The 17,870-nt window shown below is 33.4% G+C and overlaps 1 protein-coding gene across 1 annotated transcript in view; it reads left to right on the plus strand.

Annotated features, from left to right (window-relative positions):
* kif1b (kinesin family member 1B) overlaps positions 1-17,870 on the plus strand; it is a 91,302-nt gene that overhangs the window by 1,506 nt on the left and 71,926 nt on the right. Inside the window, 1 exon segment of the mRNA XM_051096076.1 lies at positions 2,353-2,497. Within this exon segment, the coding sequence (XP_050952033.1) occupies positions 2,392-2,497 (106 nt within the window). The 5' untranslated portion in view covers positions 2,353-2,391.

Here is a 17,870-nt window from a genome sequence, read left to right on the forward strand (position 1 = left end):
AGCCCTGCTGCTGCTGCAGGCAAACGGCAGCCATGTTTATGAGTCCGTGAAGGAACCATCTAATATTCCTGATATTCCTGAATCTGTTATTTGTATTCTGGATATTAACCTGCTTATTATGGTATTGCTTTTGAGCACTGGGCATTGGATATAGTAAATGAGTTGTTGACATAGGCAAGTTCATAGACATTTTTATATTAAATATTCAGTTTTTTGGTTAAAATTGACATATAATGGAAATTGTGTATATTGGTTATGTGACTGTTTCTTTCTGTATTTTTTCCTCGACATTTTAATCACATTGTTTACTTAAACATTAGTTAAACATTCTGTTGAATCACTTTAAATGGTCCTTTGATTATTTTATTTTATTATTATTTTTTTTTAAATATAGTATGGATATTCTATATTGTACATTATTTTGTTAAAAACCATTTTGCTGAGATTGCTTTAAATGTCATGTCACCTGCTCAAATATATTACCTGTACTGATGTTGGAGGAAAATAGTTTTTATTTTATCATCCGGAATTCCTACAGTAATGGAAAACTTAAAAACATTCCGAATTTTCAAAATCTGGTTATTGAACCTTTAGACGAAATATAAAAGACAATCTAAAAAAGTTTGCATATGTGTTTTCTGTTTTGTAACATACACTACCAGTCAAAAGTTTTTGAACGGTAAGATTTTCAGTGTTTTTAAAATAATTTTCTTCTGGTCATCAAGCCTGTAAAACACTATATCATAATAGCAGTAATATTGTGAAATATTTTTACTGTTTAAAATAACTGCTTTCTTTTTTAATATATTTTAAAATGTAAGTTATTTCTGGGATCAAAGCTAAATTTTCAACATCGTTACTCCAGTCTTCAGTGTCACATGATCCTTCACAAATCATTCTAATATGCTGATTTGCTGTTTAAGAATCATTATTATTACTATTTATTATTATTGTTATTAATATTTAAAACAGTTGAGTACTTTTTTCAGGATTCTTTGATGAATAGAAAAATCCAAAGATCTGAATTTATCTGAAATAAAAAGCTTTTGTAACATACGTTATACTATTCAAAAGCTTGGAGTCAGTAGGAGTCAGAAGATTTCTGTTTCAGATAAATGCTGTTCTTCTGAACTTTCTATTCATTAAAGAACCCTGAAAAAATTCTACCCTGCTGTTTTCAACATAAAAATAATAATAAATGTTTTTTGAGCAGCAAATCAGAATATTAGAATGATTTCTGAAGGATCGTGTGACTGGAGTAATGATGCAAAAAATTCAGCTAAAAATCATTAAATCATTAATACGATTTCTGTTGAATTAATTAGTTAAAAAAAAATTAAAAATCTTACTGTTCAAAAACTTATGTCTGATAGTGTATTTGATGCATGAGGCTTTTATGGCTCATATAGTATGGTATAGTGAGAATATGGAGCTCATACTCAAGGAGGAAAAAGCACACAAATTTAATTCAGTTAATCAAACTGAGCAAAATATACTGTTTGTTGCAGATGATGTTTATATAGCTCAAAAGCAAGATGAAGATTCTGATAGCTTGTAATGTAAATAAATAAGAATTTTACGACAGTATAACAGACCACTTACATGAAAGTGCATATAAATATATGCTGTCACTCTATATCTCTTGAAATAATAAGATGATACTTAAATGTTAAGTTTTATGTGTTAAACCTCTGTAGTTTTTATTGTGGGGACAAAATGCATTTCAATACAAATAATGATGAGAGATACTCACAAACATTCCTCAAAAGCCTGTTCATCTTGAAATATTAATATATTTAAGAATTTACTGTATAAAAAGATTTTGCAGGAGAACGACAAGTGTACCACGTGTAGAGTTTTATTATTAGAATTGCAAAAGGCATGTAGAAAATTTTGTACAATTGGTTTTTCAGCAAAGTTTTGATCATGTTGATCATTTAGAGGCCTCAGACATTCATATATCATGATGTAGCAGGCTTTTTAGGGTTAAAATCATTGAAGTTTCTATAAAGCTATAAATTGTTTGTTGTGACAGTTGAAAATAATTCCTAAAATGTAATATCCAGTAATCATAAGCTAATTGGTTAAAAGCTGTGGGAACCCTGTGTCTTCTTTTATGTTTATTTTTGGTGTGTTGTAATTGAAGAAAATCTTCTCAAATGCCACATAACCTCTAGCGTCATTGCATAAATGATGTTATGGTGCATTCAGCTCTCTTTGGAGGTCTTGTTTACTCAACGGAATCTGAATCTGATGTGATATTTCTGGAAAACTTATGTCAGATGTGTTCTTGTACCTTTAGCCTAATAGTTGTGACACTGGAAAAGAAAAACATTCTGTTTCTTTTTGTAGGAGAACATTCTAAGGGATTGAATCACAACAGCTTCAACCATGTCTGGCGCCTCAGTGAAAGTGGCTGTCAGAGTGCGGCCCTTCAACTCAAGAGAGACCAGCAAAGAATCAAAATGCATTATACAGATGCAAGGGAACTCCACCAGTAAGTATATACTCATCTCTATGGCTCTCATTGTTTGTTTCATTTAGAAGCTTCTCATATTTGGTCATGGAGCTCCAGACAAGGAGATGTTCAGAAAGAAAGAGAGTGTTGGTAATTTATTGGAAACATGCAACATGTGACCGAAAAGGAAGAATAGACGTGGAATTGATATTCTGTTTGAAACTAAAGCCTCTCTGAAATCCCCTTCTTTTTGAAAAGTGAGGGAGAATTTCTGCCTTAGGGGCTTTAGTGTATTGAGGTGCTGAGTATGAAGATACTGTGTGTCTCTCTTGTTCATCAGTTCTGCCTTAGTTTAGTGGTAAAGGAAGAGAGAGCCCCTGAAAGGAAATGAGTTGATGTTATCGCCCATGTTTTGGGTGTTATCGCTATTGCAGCCTAATGAAGAAGAACGTGACCACACATCAAGAAATCATGAAATCTTTGAAGTATTACATACCATTATGATGATCCTATTTGACACATTTGTTGGAAATAAACCAAGCAGTTCACATGCACTTTGAGTGTAACTCTGTGTAGTGTATTAGATGTTTTTTGGGCAGCATATGGGTTGGTAACGTCCATTTGCCAGTGGTGAGTCATTGTGCTTACAGAGACGTGATTCATCGAGCTGATCTGAACAAGGTAACATTAGGCGGATGAGCACAGAATGCTTTAAGAAATAATGTGGACCTAAGATGGAATGACAGCTTTAAATCTAAAGAAAGATGTAACTAATTTTTTTTTTTTACATGTTGAAATGTAAGATTTGGAGCTTACGTTTGCTTTTTAAAGTAACTGTAAACCTGTATTGATTTTAACTAGAACTGGGTATCAGTGCAGATTTTCTGATAATTTCAGAAGCTTTTAATTCTGTTTTTGCATGAAGTGCCCTGTGCTCAACAAGGCGGCACAACCCCTCCCCCCCAATAATGTTGTCAAATATTATTACAGATTGAAATAACCATTTCTATTTTAATCGATTTTAAAATGTAATTTTTTCTTGTGATGGTAAATCTTAATTTTCTGCAGCCATTACTCGAGTCTTCAGTGTCACATAATGCTTCAGGAACCGTTATAATATGCTGAGTTGTTGTTCAAGATACATTTTATTTTAAAAATTATTATTATCTGGGTTGCAAACAGTCGTGATGCTAAATATTTTTGTGGAAACAATGACATGTTTTTACAAATGCTTAGATGAGCAAGTTCTAAAGAACAAAATTTATTTTATATATATTACAACATTTTATTTCAAATAAATTTTTTTCTTTAGAACTTGCTCATCTAAGAATCTGTAATTTATTTATTTATTTATATTATTATTATTATTTTTTTTTTTTTTATCAACTTTATATGTCCTTGCTGAATAAAAGTATTAATTTCTTTAAAAAAAAATCTTACTGATTCCAGATCTTTACCTGGACTGGCTCAAATAAGTCATTTTTATTTTTATTTTATTTTATTTTATTATTTTTTTTTTTTATTCACTACAAAGAACTGATTTTAAAGAGTTTTTTGTGAATCAGACTACACTATTTGACTGGTATGTTAATTTTTGTTCATTTAAATGAATTGGTTCATGTCGTTTGGTTGCCGCTGTAAAGTAAACACCGGAATTTTGAAGAATGAATGATTGTGATTAATTGAATAATCAATATTTTACCCCCCTGTTGTAACTTTCCAGTGCTACAAATCTTAAGAAAGTTTTTACTTTTAAACAGTGAAATGTTTTTACAGATTCTTAGATGAACAAAGTTCTAAAGAACAATTTATTTGAAATAAAAAATATATTTAGTAAAATATAGAAGTTTTTACCATCTCTTTTGATAAATATATATATACTTGCTCAATAAAAGTGATATGTTTTTACAGATTCTTAGATGAGCAAGTTCTAAAGAACAAGATTTATTTTATTTTATTTTTGATTCACTACAAAGAACTGATGTTTATTTTTATTAATTGAAATGAACTGGTTCATAAGAGTCACTTGGCTGCCGCTGTGAAGTAACTGGCATTTTGAAGAATGAATGATTGTGATTAATTGAAAAATCAATATTTCACCTAGCTGTAACTTTCTAATGCTACAAATCTCATGACGGAGGATGCATTGGATATTCCTTTTAAAGCTTATTTTGCCAAAAGCTTTAATAGTCTGGTGTCTTGACATGTTTTAGTTGGGTTTCAGGACAGTCAGAAACCAATTCAGAAACTGCTAGATTCCGCAGAATTAACGCATTCATCTTTTTAATAGTGGTGTTATCTCATCCTGAATGGTTAGGCCGCGAGAGAGACACTTTTGTCATACCACACACATTTTCTTCATTTACATACTCATTATTTACCAAAAGCTGGCCTGAACCCCATGGTAAACAGTGGGGTCCGTAGGGCGTACAAGGTCACCTGAGAGAAAGCCAGAGCATACAGGGAGTTTCACAGGAAGTAGAGCTCAGAGACTGCAGTCACACAGCCCTCCAGCACACATGCGCAGACTGCGTACTGAAACCGGAGCGTGAGGTTGGCATTCGGCCCACCCCCTTCATTAGGACACTATTGCAGATGGTATGCTGGGAATGTTGTCTTATAACAGTGCTGAGCCGTCAAGGATGCTCGTGACAAACACACACAGCAAAAAGCAGAATGACCTTAATGTTTGGTCTCAGAAGTGTTTGCTTTGCTCTGGGACGTAGTAACCAAGGTGATGTCCACCGCTTAGACTGCATGTTCACGAGGAATGTTTGTCTGGACTGTTTGTTTTTTCTTCTTCCTATTGAAGATTCTCTCTCCATTCAGATTGAAGAAGATATAAATAAATTAAATCTAAACGTATATGCTAGAACTTGGTCATTAAGGGTATATAGGTAGCCATTTCTAATTATCACCGTGTGCTGCAAAATGTCTGTTTCTAGAAGAATATGTGGGTGTTTGTTTGAGTGGAGTATAAGTATGGTGTTTTGAGGTTGAATACTGTCTCTCATTTCTTTTTGTTGTTTTTAAGAGAAAAGATATTGAGCACTGGGCGTGTATAGAGATTAAACCTGTGAAAGCCTTTCTCTCTCAGATCTCTCTTGAGAGATTTCACAGAGTCTTTGGCTCTTGCCTCATCTACAATGCACTGAATCTATTGCTATTGTGACCTTTTCCTTTATGAAGGAAAACTGTTGAGGGAATGGAAACTCGTCTCTCTTTCCATCTTTAGCAGTGGTGTCGTGAACAAATATGAGCTAGGATTATTGAGCGGGGAGAGTTTGAACCCTTTCTGATGATAGATGGATTCATTGAAGGGATACAATACCTAAAAACGAAAATTTTGTCATTTACTTGCTCTCATGTTGTTCCAAAACAGTTCTTTCTTCTGTCAAACAGAAGCCCCCCATTGGGCTCCAGTGTTGTTTGATTCCCAAAGTTTCTTTCATGTTCCATAGAAGAAAGTCATACAGGTGTGGTACAATATGAGTAACTGATTACATAATTTTAATTTTTAAAGGATGCCTTTATAACAATGTGCCATACGTGTCCAGTGCGCATGTTGTCTTTATAAAGGTGCAGTCACATTTACCATTGCACAGTGAATTTTTATTAGTAAAGTCAGCAACGTTAAATCATTTCAATAGGAAACCGCACAACTGGCATTATGAGTGTGAAAGCTCTCCTCATGCTGATTTTGCAATGGGTTCAAGTTGGTTCATTCACCCTGTTGACCAACAGAACCCTCTTTGGTTTGAAAGTGTCTTCTTTGTGAGCTGTGCTTAATTTATTACGAAACCTTAATGTGAGTCACATTTTGGTGAAATTTGCATGTTAAAAGGTTTAAAGTGTGGCTTTCGTAGCCTTATGTTATATATTACTGTTTTGAGTTAAAAGTAATCTTCCATAGACGTCAGTACATTTGTGAAAAATATATTTAGAATTACTACAAAATAACATAATAGTTGTATGGTAATATAAGACATTCAGGGTTGAATTTGCACCAAAATGAACTGTCGTAATACATTACACTGGACCACAAAACCAGTCTTAAGTAGCACAGGTATATTTGTAGCAATAGCCAAAAATACATTGTATGGGTCAAAACTATCATTTTTTTCTTTTATGCCAAAAATTATTATTATTTTACGTAAAGATCATGTTCCATGAAGATATTTTGTAAATTTCCTACTGTAAATATATTAATTTTTGATTAGTAACATGCATTGCTAAGAACTTAATTTGGACAGCTTTAAAGGTGATTTTTCTCTTTTTTTTTTGCACCTTCAGATTCCAGATTTTTAAATAGTTGTATCTCAGCCAAATACAGTCCTATCCTAACAAACCATACATCAATGGAAAGCATTTATTCAGCTTTCAGATGATGTATAAATCTCAATTTCAAAACTTGACCCTTATGACTGGTTTTGTGGTCCAGGGTCATATCTTGATACTGCGATATATAGGGCACTATGAAATTCTAGACTCTGTTTTAATGGTTAAATGAATTTTTCAAAAAGCATGTCTAATTTCATTATTAAAAGTTAACAAAAATGACTTTTTTTTTTTTTTTTTTTTTTTTTTTAAGGCCCTATGAAATATTTTTTCAGTTTTATTTTTAACAAATTTTGTCTTTCAATAATTTTCTAAATCCTATTTTAATGGTTTAATTAAGTATTAATAATCAAAAGCATCTCTAATTAATTGATTTTATTTTTTAAATATTATTATTACTTTTTTTTTAATAGAAATAGTGTGTTGTATATTTACATTTTTCTGCTAAATAAATTCTGGTTAAGCATTTTCTGATAAATATTCCTTTACAAATTATGTTTTAACAATAATTTTATTAGTAGTAGTGGTACTATAATTTAATTAAGTTATAGTTCTGTCACAATTTCTTCAAGTTAAACCTAACTTTTATTTTGACGAGTTCTTGTGAAGTCCTTTAGGTTTCTAGGTTTACCCAAAAGAAACTGTAAAATGATTATCAAGTGGCTCTCAGAGCAGTTCTACAGATTGTTCATGTGCTCGTGTACTTATATATTGAGGTGGCAGAGGCTGAAAACAAAGCGAGCATCTAGCTTGCTTCAGTCTGTGTGTATTAAATGAAACCACGCTGCACCATTAATTCACGCAGAGACAGATTTTGCAGCTTAATATTCACAGACACTAGTCCATGTTGTGTTTTAACTGTACTTGCTTACTTTTGATTTATCCATCCAAAATTCAGCAAATTCTGTTACATTCTGCGTTATACAGTAAATTCCATTTTTATGACTGGATTCCGTGATTCCATCCGTGTTTTCCGCATTGCGGAGATCTTAGTGCCCCAGATATATCCCACTATCCCCATATATCTCCAACCCACTCCATATCATCAGCATTAGATTTTGAGAAGTACCATCTCACACCATCTGATAGAGGAACTGTCTTGTTGAAGAGAGGTTTGCTGATGCTTTTTAAAGCTTGGGATTTCCCTGGCTGCTGTTAAAACGAGCAAGTAAATCAAATAGACCAGCATTGAAAATGGGCCCAAGCTAAATCTAGATACTGTCATGCCACAGAGGCTGGAGGATGGGATCATTTGACCGATAAGTAACCATAATGCTCTAGCAACCACACAGAAGACCTTAGCAACAGCATAGCGACAGTATTAACTGCATACGGAATTGCAGCTAGTATATAAAATGGTCTCCCTGTAGCTAATGCTACTCTGACCTCTTATTTTAGACTGTTTCAGCTCTGCTGTGCAAGTAGATGGAGTCATCCTGACAACAGACCCTTGGGGACCGCCAGCGCAGACACTGGAGGGGAAGAGCTGTCTGTAAAAGCTTTCCACACTGAAATCGAGAGAGAGAAAAGCTTTTATTGATTGATTGAGAGAGAGAGAGGTGATAGGAATTCTGTGTCTCTTCTGGTACTGGGAAGGTCATCTTGCTATTGGGCTTTAAGTGCAGACAGAAACGATTGACCTGATTACGGATGTAATCCTGTGAGCGTGCCTGAGGTCACCATACTCCTCTGTTAATCCCAGTGACCCTTGCAGGTGCATGGGCGTCAACTCAAAATGACATTTCTCACCATGCAGATTATAGCTACACCTGGATTTCTCAGTATGAAGAAATTAAGTGATTCTAATGAAATTTGATGATCTACTTTCATTTTATTTTAAGATTAAGGTCTTTCCAGACCTTTCAGATTTCATCTGCTTGCTTATAGCACATTTCTAGCTTCTGTTTCAAAGTTTGCACGTCTTATCTTAGTTCTAGAGACTTTGGTTAACAAACTTGATTTATGTGTGGATGTAATGTTAGGTTTTATATCATCTAAGTGTAGTGTTGCTAATGACTGTGGAATTATGTAAGGTAGGCCTGTTGAATTATTACATAATTACCCTTCTCAGCCCTGTCATGATTTGATCATATAATCGTTTGATATTTCCAGACTGGTGTAATAGTGTTATGTGAACTCTCTTTAAATCTACTTGGAAATAGGGCTGTGAACGATTAATCGTGATTAATCGCATACAAAATAAAGGTTTAAGTCTGCCTAATATATGTGTGTGTACTGTGTGCAATTATTATGTATATATAAATACACACAAATTAATGTGTATATATATATATGAGAAATATGTTATTAATATACAAAATGATTTTATTTATATATAATATAAATTATATAAAAATTATAATAAATACATATGCTTGTAAATATTTCTTAAATATATACATGAATGTGTTTGTATTTATATATACATAATAATTATAGACAGTACACACACATATATTAGGCAAACTCAGACTTTTATTTTGTATGCGATTAATCGCAATTAATCGTTGACAGCCCTACTTGGAAATGTGAAAAATGTGCAAAATGTTTTTTTTTTTTTTTTTTTTTTTGATTAAGTAGTTTCATCCAGGAATGTGGCTTCAGGTTTTCCTCTCTTTGTACTTGGCAGTTCTGCTTTTTCTGTATTGTCTCATTTCTGCCCTTTTTGTCAGCTGTTTCCCATTTAGCTTCCGTTTTTGGTACCTCACACTGTGAGATGCTTGCAGCAGAGAAAAGGTTAGATGTAGAACAGCTGTTGCAAACCATCACCGGTGCACCTCAATCTTTTTTTACCAGCTGTCAAGTAGCTGGCTGATGTCTTATTACATTTGTCTTCTTTATCACTCACCATCTGTAAGTCTTAAACACCGGCTGTATCTCAAAACACAGTGAGGTGTCCTGCTGTCTGCTTCTTATCAGTGCAGCTGTCTGGATACAAAGAATTAAGAATGAACATCTGAAATAAATAAACATGACAAATGGTTATTTGCTTTTGACATGAAATACAAGACAGCTAATGCTCAGTTGCTTCTGATGTTAACATGTGGCTAAGCTAATGATTCAATAATCTTTGTCAAAAATACGGGGGGTATTTAATGTACATTTTAAATGGGATGTGGAAGAGTGTTTGCCCTGTGAAATACCCTCAAGTTGTTTTTCTACTGATGTGCTTTGATCTGATTTAGTGATATTCGTCCCACAACATCTTCATTAGGGATTCTGAGAAGCAAATGTTTGTGATTTACTGCAGGCCAAAAATAAAATCTTACTAATAGCATAAGTTGGGTCTCACTGACCAGCTGTAGAAACTAACAGGCTCGTAAACACTTCAAGACCACAGCAGCATCTGGATATATGAAATGTGAGTGACGAGAGACTGAAGTTGCCTCACATTCATATCATTTGAAACACTCACATAACTGTCATCACAGATTTGTTGGTTCTCCTGAACTCCTGAACTACAGTACGTTGTCTTGTGGCTACAACAAACAAATACATTTTGATAATTGATAAATCTAAAAATTATTAGAATGATTAGTCGACTAATCAACGATTAATTCGCAGATTAATCGGTAGGCTTTGTGGTATTCAGGTTTTGCAGTTGGTGAAAATAATGAGTTATACATAATCTAATTTAGGGCTGTCACTAACAATTATTTTGGTAATCAAGTAATCTGTTGATTATTCTGACGATTAATATGTGACGATTATTCTGACGAACCTAATCAGACAACTACTTAATTTTTTGTGGTAATAAAAATAGACTTAAGTGAATAATAGCTTTTAAAAAGACTTAAAATACATATATAATAGCAATGAGGCAACAATTATTAGTTCAAGTAAAGTATCAAAAGCAAGTAATCATATTGTTTTATTGAACAAAACTTTTAAAATACATAATGCATTATAAACAATAGAGCTATTGCACATTACGCATTACAACAAATGACTGCAGAGGGTGCCAACGGCCTGGCGATTTGTTTTTACACTTTACTTAGTGATCTAAACCTTGTTTAATATTGACTAAATAACATTTAATTCAAATGTCCTCTTGATCTTTAATTTTTGGCCATTTCTTTCTACAGTGTCTACAGACACTGTATTTCTTAAATATGTGGACATCAAAATGTGTAAACTCCGTGTGAGGGGTTGAGCTTTTATTTTGAATTTACGATGAACAGTTAGCCAGGGTTCCCACACCTTGGTTAACTACAAATTCAGGGACCTTTCAAGAACTTTCCTGGTCCAATACCCTCAAGTTCATGGACTTAATGTGTGGGGAAACATTTCAAGTGAGAGCAAGGTTACATCGTGTTATCTTGTAAGATACATTGTTATAGTTTTAAATCTGTCAGACACAACGATGCAAAAAACTATTTTTTTTTTTTGGCCATATGAAAGAGATCTGATAAATCTGACAGAAATGCACGTAATGCATAGGCCATGAAGTGTTGGCAAAATAACGCAATAGCGGACCGGAGGGAATCATAGATTTTTTTCCAGAAGACGTCTTGGACAAAATAAATTCAAGCACTTTCAAGGACCTGTATCTATGTATGTTTATTTTCAAAAACTTTCAAGGGCCTTGAAATTTAGTTTTCAGATTCACAAACTTTCAAGGATTTCAAGGACCCGTGGGAACCCTGGTTAGCATATTGAGAAAGATATTGATGTATTCTCCTGTGTTTGCAACCAAGGTTTATAAATGATTTATGTGAAGAAACGGCGGATGTTTTATTCCCAAATGAATGTTATAATAAACCCAAATTCACAGCAATATGCAGAAATGGAGTTTGAGATGCTCCACACATGTACATGATAAATGTTTGTGAGAAAAGGAATTACTGTGAACGGAGCGCCCTGAGATGCACGTATGTACAGTACAAATAATTAAGCACGCATATTAAACCTGCATTGCATATATTTATTTAATTAAATCGTACCGCTTGTGAATTCACAATAGCATTATGCTTTATTATGGTTTTATAGGTTTAATATGTCATGCATCCTTGGAAAACATGTTAATAATGCGTTTCATTGATTCTTGTAAAATTCGACATTTGACACAGGCATTCGACACAGGAAAATCCATTTGATTTGATCCTTTTGGGGTTTTTTTTTTTTTTTTTTTTTTTTTTTTTTAATCGAGTACTCGAATTGAATCTGGGAATTATGACAGCCCTAATAATCGATAAAACTAATGGTTATATCGCTGATTAAACAGTAAGTAGGCTTTGATCGATTATTCAGCGTTTGCAATTAGTTAAAATACTGAGTTCTACATATTCTAATAAATGAAACACTGTCACTTAAGCTTTTTGAAAATGTCAAACAATAATATTACTATTATAGAATTTGTTATAGTTATTTTTAAAAATATAAATAAATATTTGGCACAAAAAATGAGGTGAAAAACAGAAATATTCTGATTCACCATTTAATTAACAGTATGAAAAGGAAACTGACTGCCACATTCGGCCTAACATCTTACATGGATATGGGAAAAAATAAAGGTAAATAAGATGTTTTATTTTAGGATAAACTCTTTTATTCACAACATTATCACTCGTTCGTAAATCTCTCAATTTATTTATTTTTTTGCATTTACTGTGAAGAGATTTAACATAGCCAGCTCCGAACCATAATCTATTTACACTGAGGACATTTCCTTGTACAGGGAAGCCGGCTGTTTGTCGTGCCAGCCTGTTCTGTAATTACCCGTATAGCGGCTCTGGGTTGATCTCCTGCTGGAGTGGAGCAGGGATGGGATGAGCCGGGGGGTGGGTGAGTGAGAGATCCAGCGGTGAAGCTGGGAACAACCTCAGTCACATGCATGAGAGCGTGAGAGAGCATCACAGCCTTGTGCTTGGAACAGTGGGATTTTTCTCCTGCTTTAAAGATAGGGATGCATAGAAAGCTGCAAAGAGGAATAAATTAGGCCACAAAAACAGTTCTTCATCCACATCACACGACAGTCGTGCCTGCACCTCCTCCTTGTGAATGATAAGGGCAAGCTGTTATATCACCTCACACTTAACTATTATTGATGTAAAATGACATTCCACTTCCTGGACTGTCTGCAGTGAGACTGAAAAGCAGTTATTCATTCACTGCTGTAATGTGACATATTTTTGAATTAAATTGGATATTCAGTGAGGAAAAAGATTGATTTAAATTTTATCCATCAAATTATTCATTATTTGGATTGTGGAAAGCATTGTTGTACTCTCCTGAACGTGCAGCAGAGACTGACACAAAAGAGAAGAAATAGTTGTTAAAGTTATTTTTGTTTTCTTTGCACACAAAAAATATTCTTGTAGCTTCATAAAATTATGATTGAACCACTGATGTCACATGGACTATTTTATCAATGTCCTTACTACCTTTTTGGGCCTTGAACATGTCAGTTGCATTGCTGTCTATAATTAATTTGTGTTCCGAAGATAAACGAAGGTCTTACAGGTTGAGAATGACATGAGTGTGAGTAATTAATGACAGAAATTTTATTTTTGGGTGAATTATCAGTTTAAGTAAATACAGTTGGTTAGCATAAAAGACTTCTTTTAAAAACATTAACACAAAACCCAAACCTTTGAACAGTTTTGTATATTATAAACCACAAAAAGTACAAAACAACACTAACCTATAACATAGGAAATTATTTTTATTAGCGCTTTTGTGTTTTTCTAAACAATTTGTATATACAGGCAATTCAGGAGTTGATTAAAAGCTAGTATGTATTCATAAAAATGTAAAATAAAACATTTAAAAATAAAAACAATGAAAATAAAATGCTTACTTAAAAAGATATTTGGAAATATTTTATTTGTTAATTTGCATGTCTTGTTTACTTCCAGAAAAAAATTCTGATAATTTACTCACCTCCATGTCATCCATGATGCTCATGTCTTTCTTTCTTCATTTGAATAGAAATTAAGTTGTTTTTTTTTTTTTTTGAGGAAAACATTCCAGGATTTTTCTCCATACAGTGGACTTCAATGGGGATCACTGGGATGAAGGTCCATGTGCAGTTTCAATGCAGCCTTAAAAGGCTCTACACAATCCCAGCCAAGGAGTAAGGGTTTTATCTAGCGAAACGATTAGTAATTTTCTAAAAAAAATAAAATAAAAATGTATATACTTTAACCACAAATGCTCATCTTGCACTAGCTCTAGTAAATTATCAGGAAATGATTAGGAAATATTCATTCTAGTAATTTAACTAAAAATCAGGTGGGTACTTTTAGTAAATATCCCTCCCCTTCTCTCCCCCCAGTGCTGGTTTCTGTCTTAAAACCCGAGTGAACTGGGAACTGAATGTGAGAGTGGCAGCAGATAGAGCTTTGTAGTCCAGGCACGGCTAGTGGTGGCCACTACTTTTATTCATTCTGTATTATTCATGGCCATGAAAAGCAGAATTTGGAAGAAAAACATTGAGTCTGTCCTGGCCGCCAGTCATTTGGCATGGTGAACCTGTGGTCTGGACTGTGTCTGGAGTTGGAGGCCTGGTCCGCACCCACTTTTACCCACTGCTTTATCACATACTACACTAATGCCCTTCAGCTAACCTCGCGTATACACAAACGCATGAGCGTGTAGACAAAGGTATGACTTCAATTAATCACTTCTGCCGTTCCTTAGAAGTTAGAATGGTGTTATTAGTCACCTAAGATTAGGTGTCTGTCAAAACTGTCGTTTTGTAGCAGTATCTCATGCTGTGTAGAGTGCTGACTCAAGCTTGTTGCCCATTTCAGACCATTGAATCCCACAGACAAAAAGCACTGCATCTAACAGTGTTGTCATCCAAACGCTGAGGCTTTTTATAGTGGGCAGGATAGCGAACAGCGCTTTTAAAGTTCTCTTTATTGTTCTGTAGGTCACGGGCCTGTGGTGGGAGGAGTTTAATGGTCTCTCAGTTCATACTAGGCCAAAGTCATTATGGTGTTGGTGGAGACACAAAGAATCGAGCATATTCACAGCCTAATAAACAAAGGCTTCGTTGGCTCAGAGTTATTGTTTCTCCGTTGTTGTGTTGTCTTGAGATAAATATTGATCATTATTGTGCAATGAGTGGAATTTGTGTTCTGAAATTTAGCAATGAAGAGTCTGTGCATCATAGGGCCTTATGTAAAATGTGAGTGGTTAAAACAATTCATAGTAGTGCATGTCCTCCCGTAGCTTAGTTATTGCATCGATTTTTCAATATATCGTCTATAGTTAATGCTAACAGTAATTAATTTTAATTAATTTTAATAATAGTAATAATAACAACATTGTGTGTGCTTGTGTGTGTGTGTATATATATGTATGTATTAGAGATGCACGATATTGGATTTTTGCCGATATCCGATATGCCGATATTTTTTCATCTCATTTTGGCCGATACCGATACCGATACCGATATATATCATTTTATTTGGAAAGTTAGTTTTTAACAATAACTTATTTGTTAGGATTAAATAAATAGTAATGAGTGGTTTACATTCAATCCCTTCTTTTTCATCAGTAGACTAGCATTATTTATGATCTGAATTTTGTAAATTAAGTTCACTTTTGCTATGTTATAAGCCGAACTTCGGATGCTTTCACTTTCGATTTTGCAATCTGAATACAACATTTCAAAATGAAAACAGAAAAGTAGAACTAAACTGGGTGACTGTGAGGGTGCTTTGCGGGACATGAACAGGACATAATTCATTGCTACAATTTCTTAATTCGTTCCTATGATTTATTAATTTATTAATTTGTAAAATGAGGGAACAAATTAATATGTAGTATTAACGAATTGTTAATTTATTCCCACAAAATATGTTATTTCCCACCCGCAATTTATCACAGTAAGAGATACGAAAACATGGATTAAAAGTGAATGACAAGAAAATAAACCTAAGAAATTAAAGGGTGAGACGGTGAGGATTTGGGAAAATAAAAATATTAAGTTATGTCGCAATTCGTGACCAACTGGCAAAACAGTACACTTTTTTTGCACAAGAATACCAACATGTTTACCTTCTCTGGTTTAACAAGCGGTCTTTTACCCTACTCGAAAACCAAATCCTCCGTCCGCAATCTTTCCAGAATAGTCGCGTCCTTTTTGCCGTCACCGCCTGGCTCGTGCTGACACTACAAATACAAACCAGGCTTTACACCCGAAGCGCTCACAACGAAAACTACTCTTCGCGTGATCAGTGAAATCCTGAATATGCCACGGCTTTGTAACTCTGTAACCCGCGCTGTATGGAGCAGTGCGACCATGTCAAATTTTAACTTGCACATTTAAAAAAAAAAAAAAAATGTGACAGTTTTGATCAGTCTAGAGCCCTGCAATACAAAGGCATTCAACATGGAAAGAAAGTAATAGAAATGTAGTCACTAAGTCATGTTTAATTATAATTTCTAATTATTTTATATGGTGCACTTCGCTCTGACAGGGCTGCAGGACACGAACATAATTATTTCCTACAACTTGTTAATTCGTTCCTACGTTTTATTAATTTATTAATTTGTAAAATAAGGGAACGAATTAAAAAGTCGTATTAACAAATTCTTAATTTATTGCCACGAAATCTTTTATTTCCCACACGCAGTTTACCCGCATAAATGATCCGACAACATGGATTAAAAGTAAATGACAAGAAAACAAACCTGCGAAATTAAAGGGTGAGACGGTGATGATTTGTGAAAAGAAACTATAAATATTATTAAGTTTGTGGCAATTCGTGACCAACCGGGAAAACAGGACACACAGCCGCTTATGGCTTTAAATGTATTGGCTCGAACGGCATGAATCCAAAAGTATGGTCGCTACTAACATTTGCCTGCTAACCAATTATTTAACTTATAAAGAATGCTTTGTACCTCACTTGTGTCATATTCACGAAAAATGTTTCATATGAGCAACAGTGTGTTTTGCCGTTGCGCCGCCGAAGAAAGAGAATTCACTGACCGCGCGCCGTAATTACTTTTTATTTTAAATGCAGATCATGTCATGTGCAAACACAGCCATTGGGTTTCAAAATACAACAAAGAGCACCATAAAACCATTTAAAATGTGCATTTAGCGATCTAGTGACTGGATATGAAACAGGCAACAGTAAATTATCCCAAATGGAACAACGGCGGGTTTTCTCCTATAGCCGCTGCTGCCACTGCACGTGCTATTGCTATGCATCATTCTATATGTGTATTCTCAGTTTAAATGCAGCGATCCAAAAACAGTGAATCTACTCCTCATTCAGTCAAAACTTTGCTTCAAGAATGAGCCACACTGCTGACATGATCTAATCCCTAGCACACCCTTAGCACATGTGAGTTAACATATTCATCTTATCGGCAAAACATATCGGCATAATGTTTCATATCGGGCCGATGCCGATATTTACATTTGAAGTCATTATCGGCCGATTCCGATATCAGTCCGATAATATCGTGCATCCCTAGTATGTATGTATGTATGTATATATGTATATATATATATATATATATATATATATATATATATATATATATATATATATATATATATATATATATATATATATATATATATATATATATATATATATATATATATATATATATATATATATATATATATATATATATATATATATATATATATACACACACACACTTAAATAAATATATATATACCTTAATAAATATATATACCTTTTTTGTATATACAATTGTACAAAATTATGAATAGGAGCATTTTTCAGTATTTTATTTCATAATTTTATAACTATAAAATATAACTATTGTTGGGCCATTCAAGAACATGAGATTGTGCCATTTTTAATAATATTAATTAATATATTATTAATAAAACTTTTTATAACATTATTATTATTATTACTAATTATTATTATTATCATTATTTTATAACTATTTATAAATTATTATTTATTATTTTATAACATTAATAACATAATAACATTATTATTATTATTATTATTATATTATTTATTAATAGCAATACTAATGCTTATATTTAATGCAAAATTATTGATGGGATTTTTTTTCATTATTTATATTATTTTATATTTTTTTTATATAAGTATTGGGCCATTCA

The sequence above is a fragment of the Labeo rohita genome, chromosome 23 (assembly GCF_022985175.1).
Source record: "Labeo rohita strain BAU-BD-2019 chromosome 23, IGBB_LRoh.1.0, whole genome shotgun sequence".
In the NCBI taxonomy this organism is placed as follows: Eukaryota; Metazoa; Chordata; class Actinopteri; order Cypriniformes; family Cyprinidae; genus Labeo; species Labeo rohita.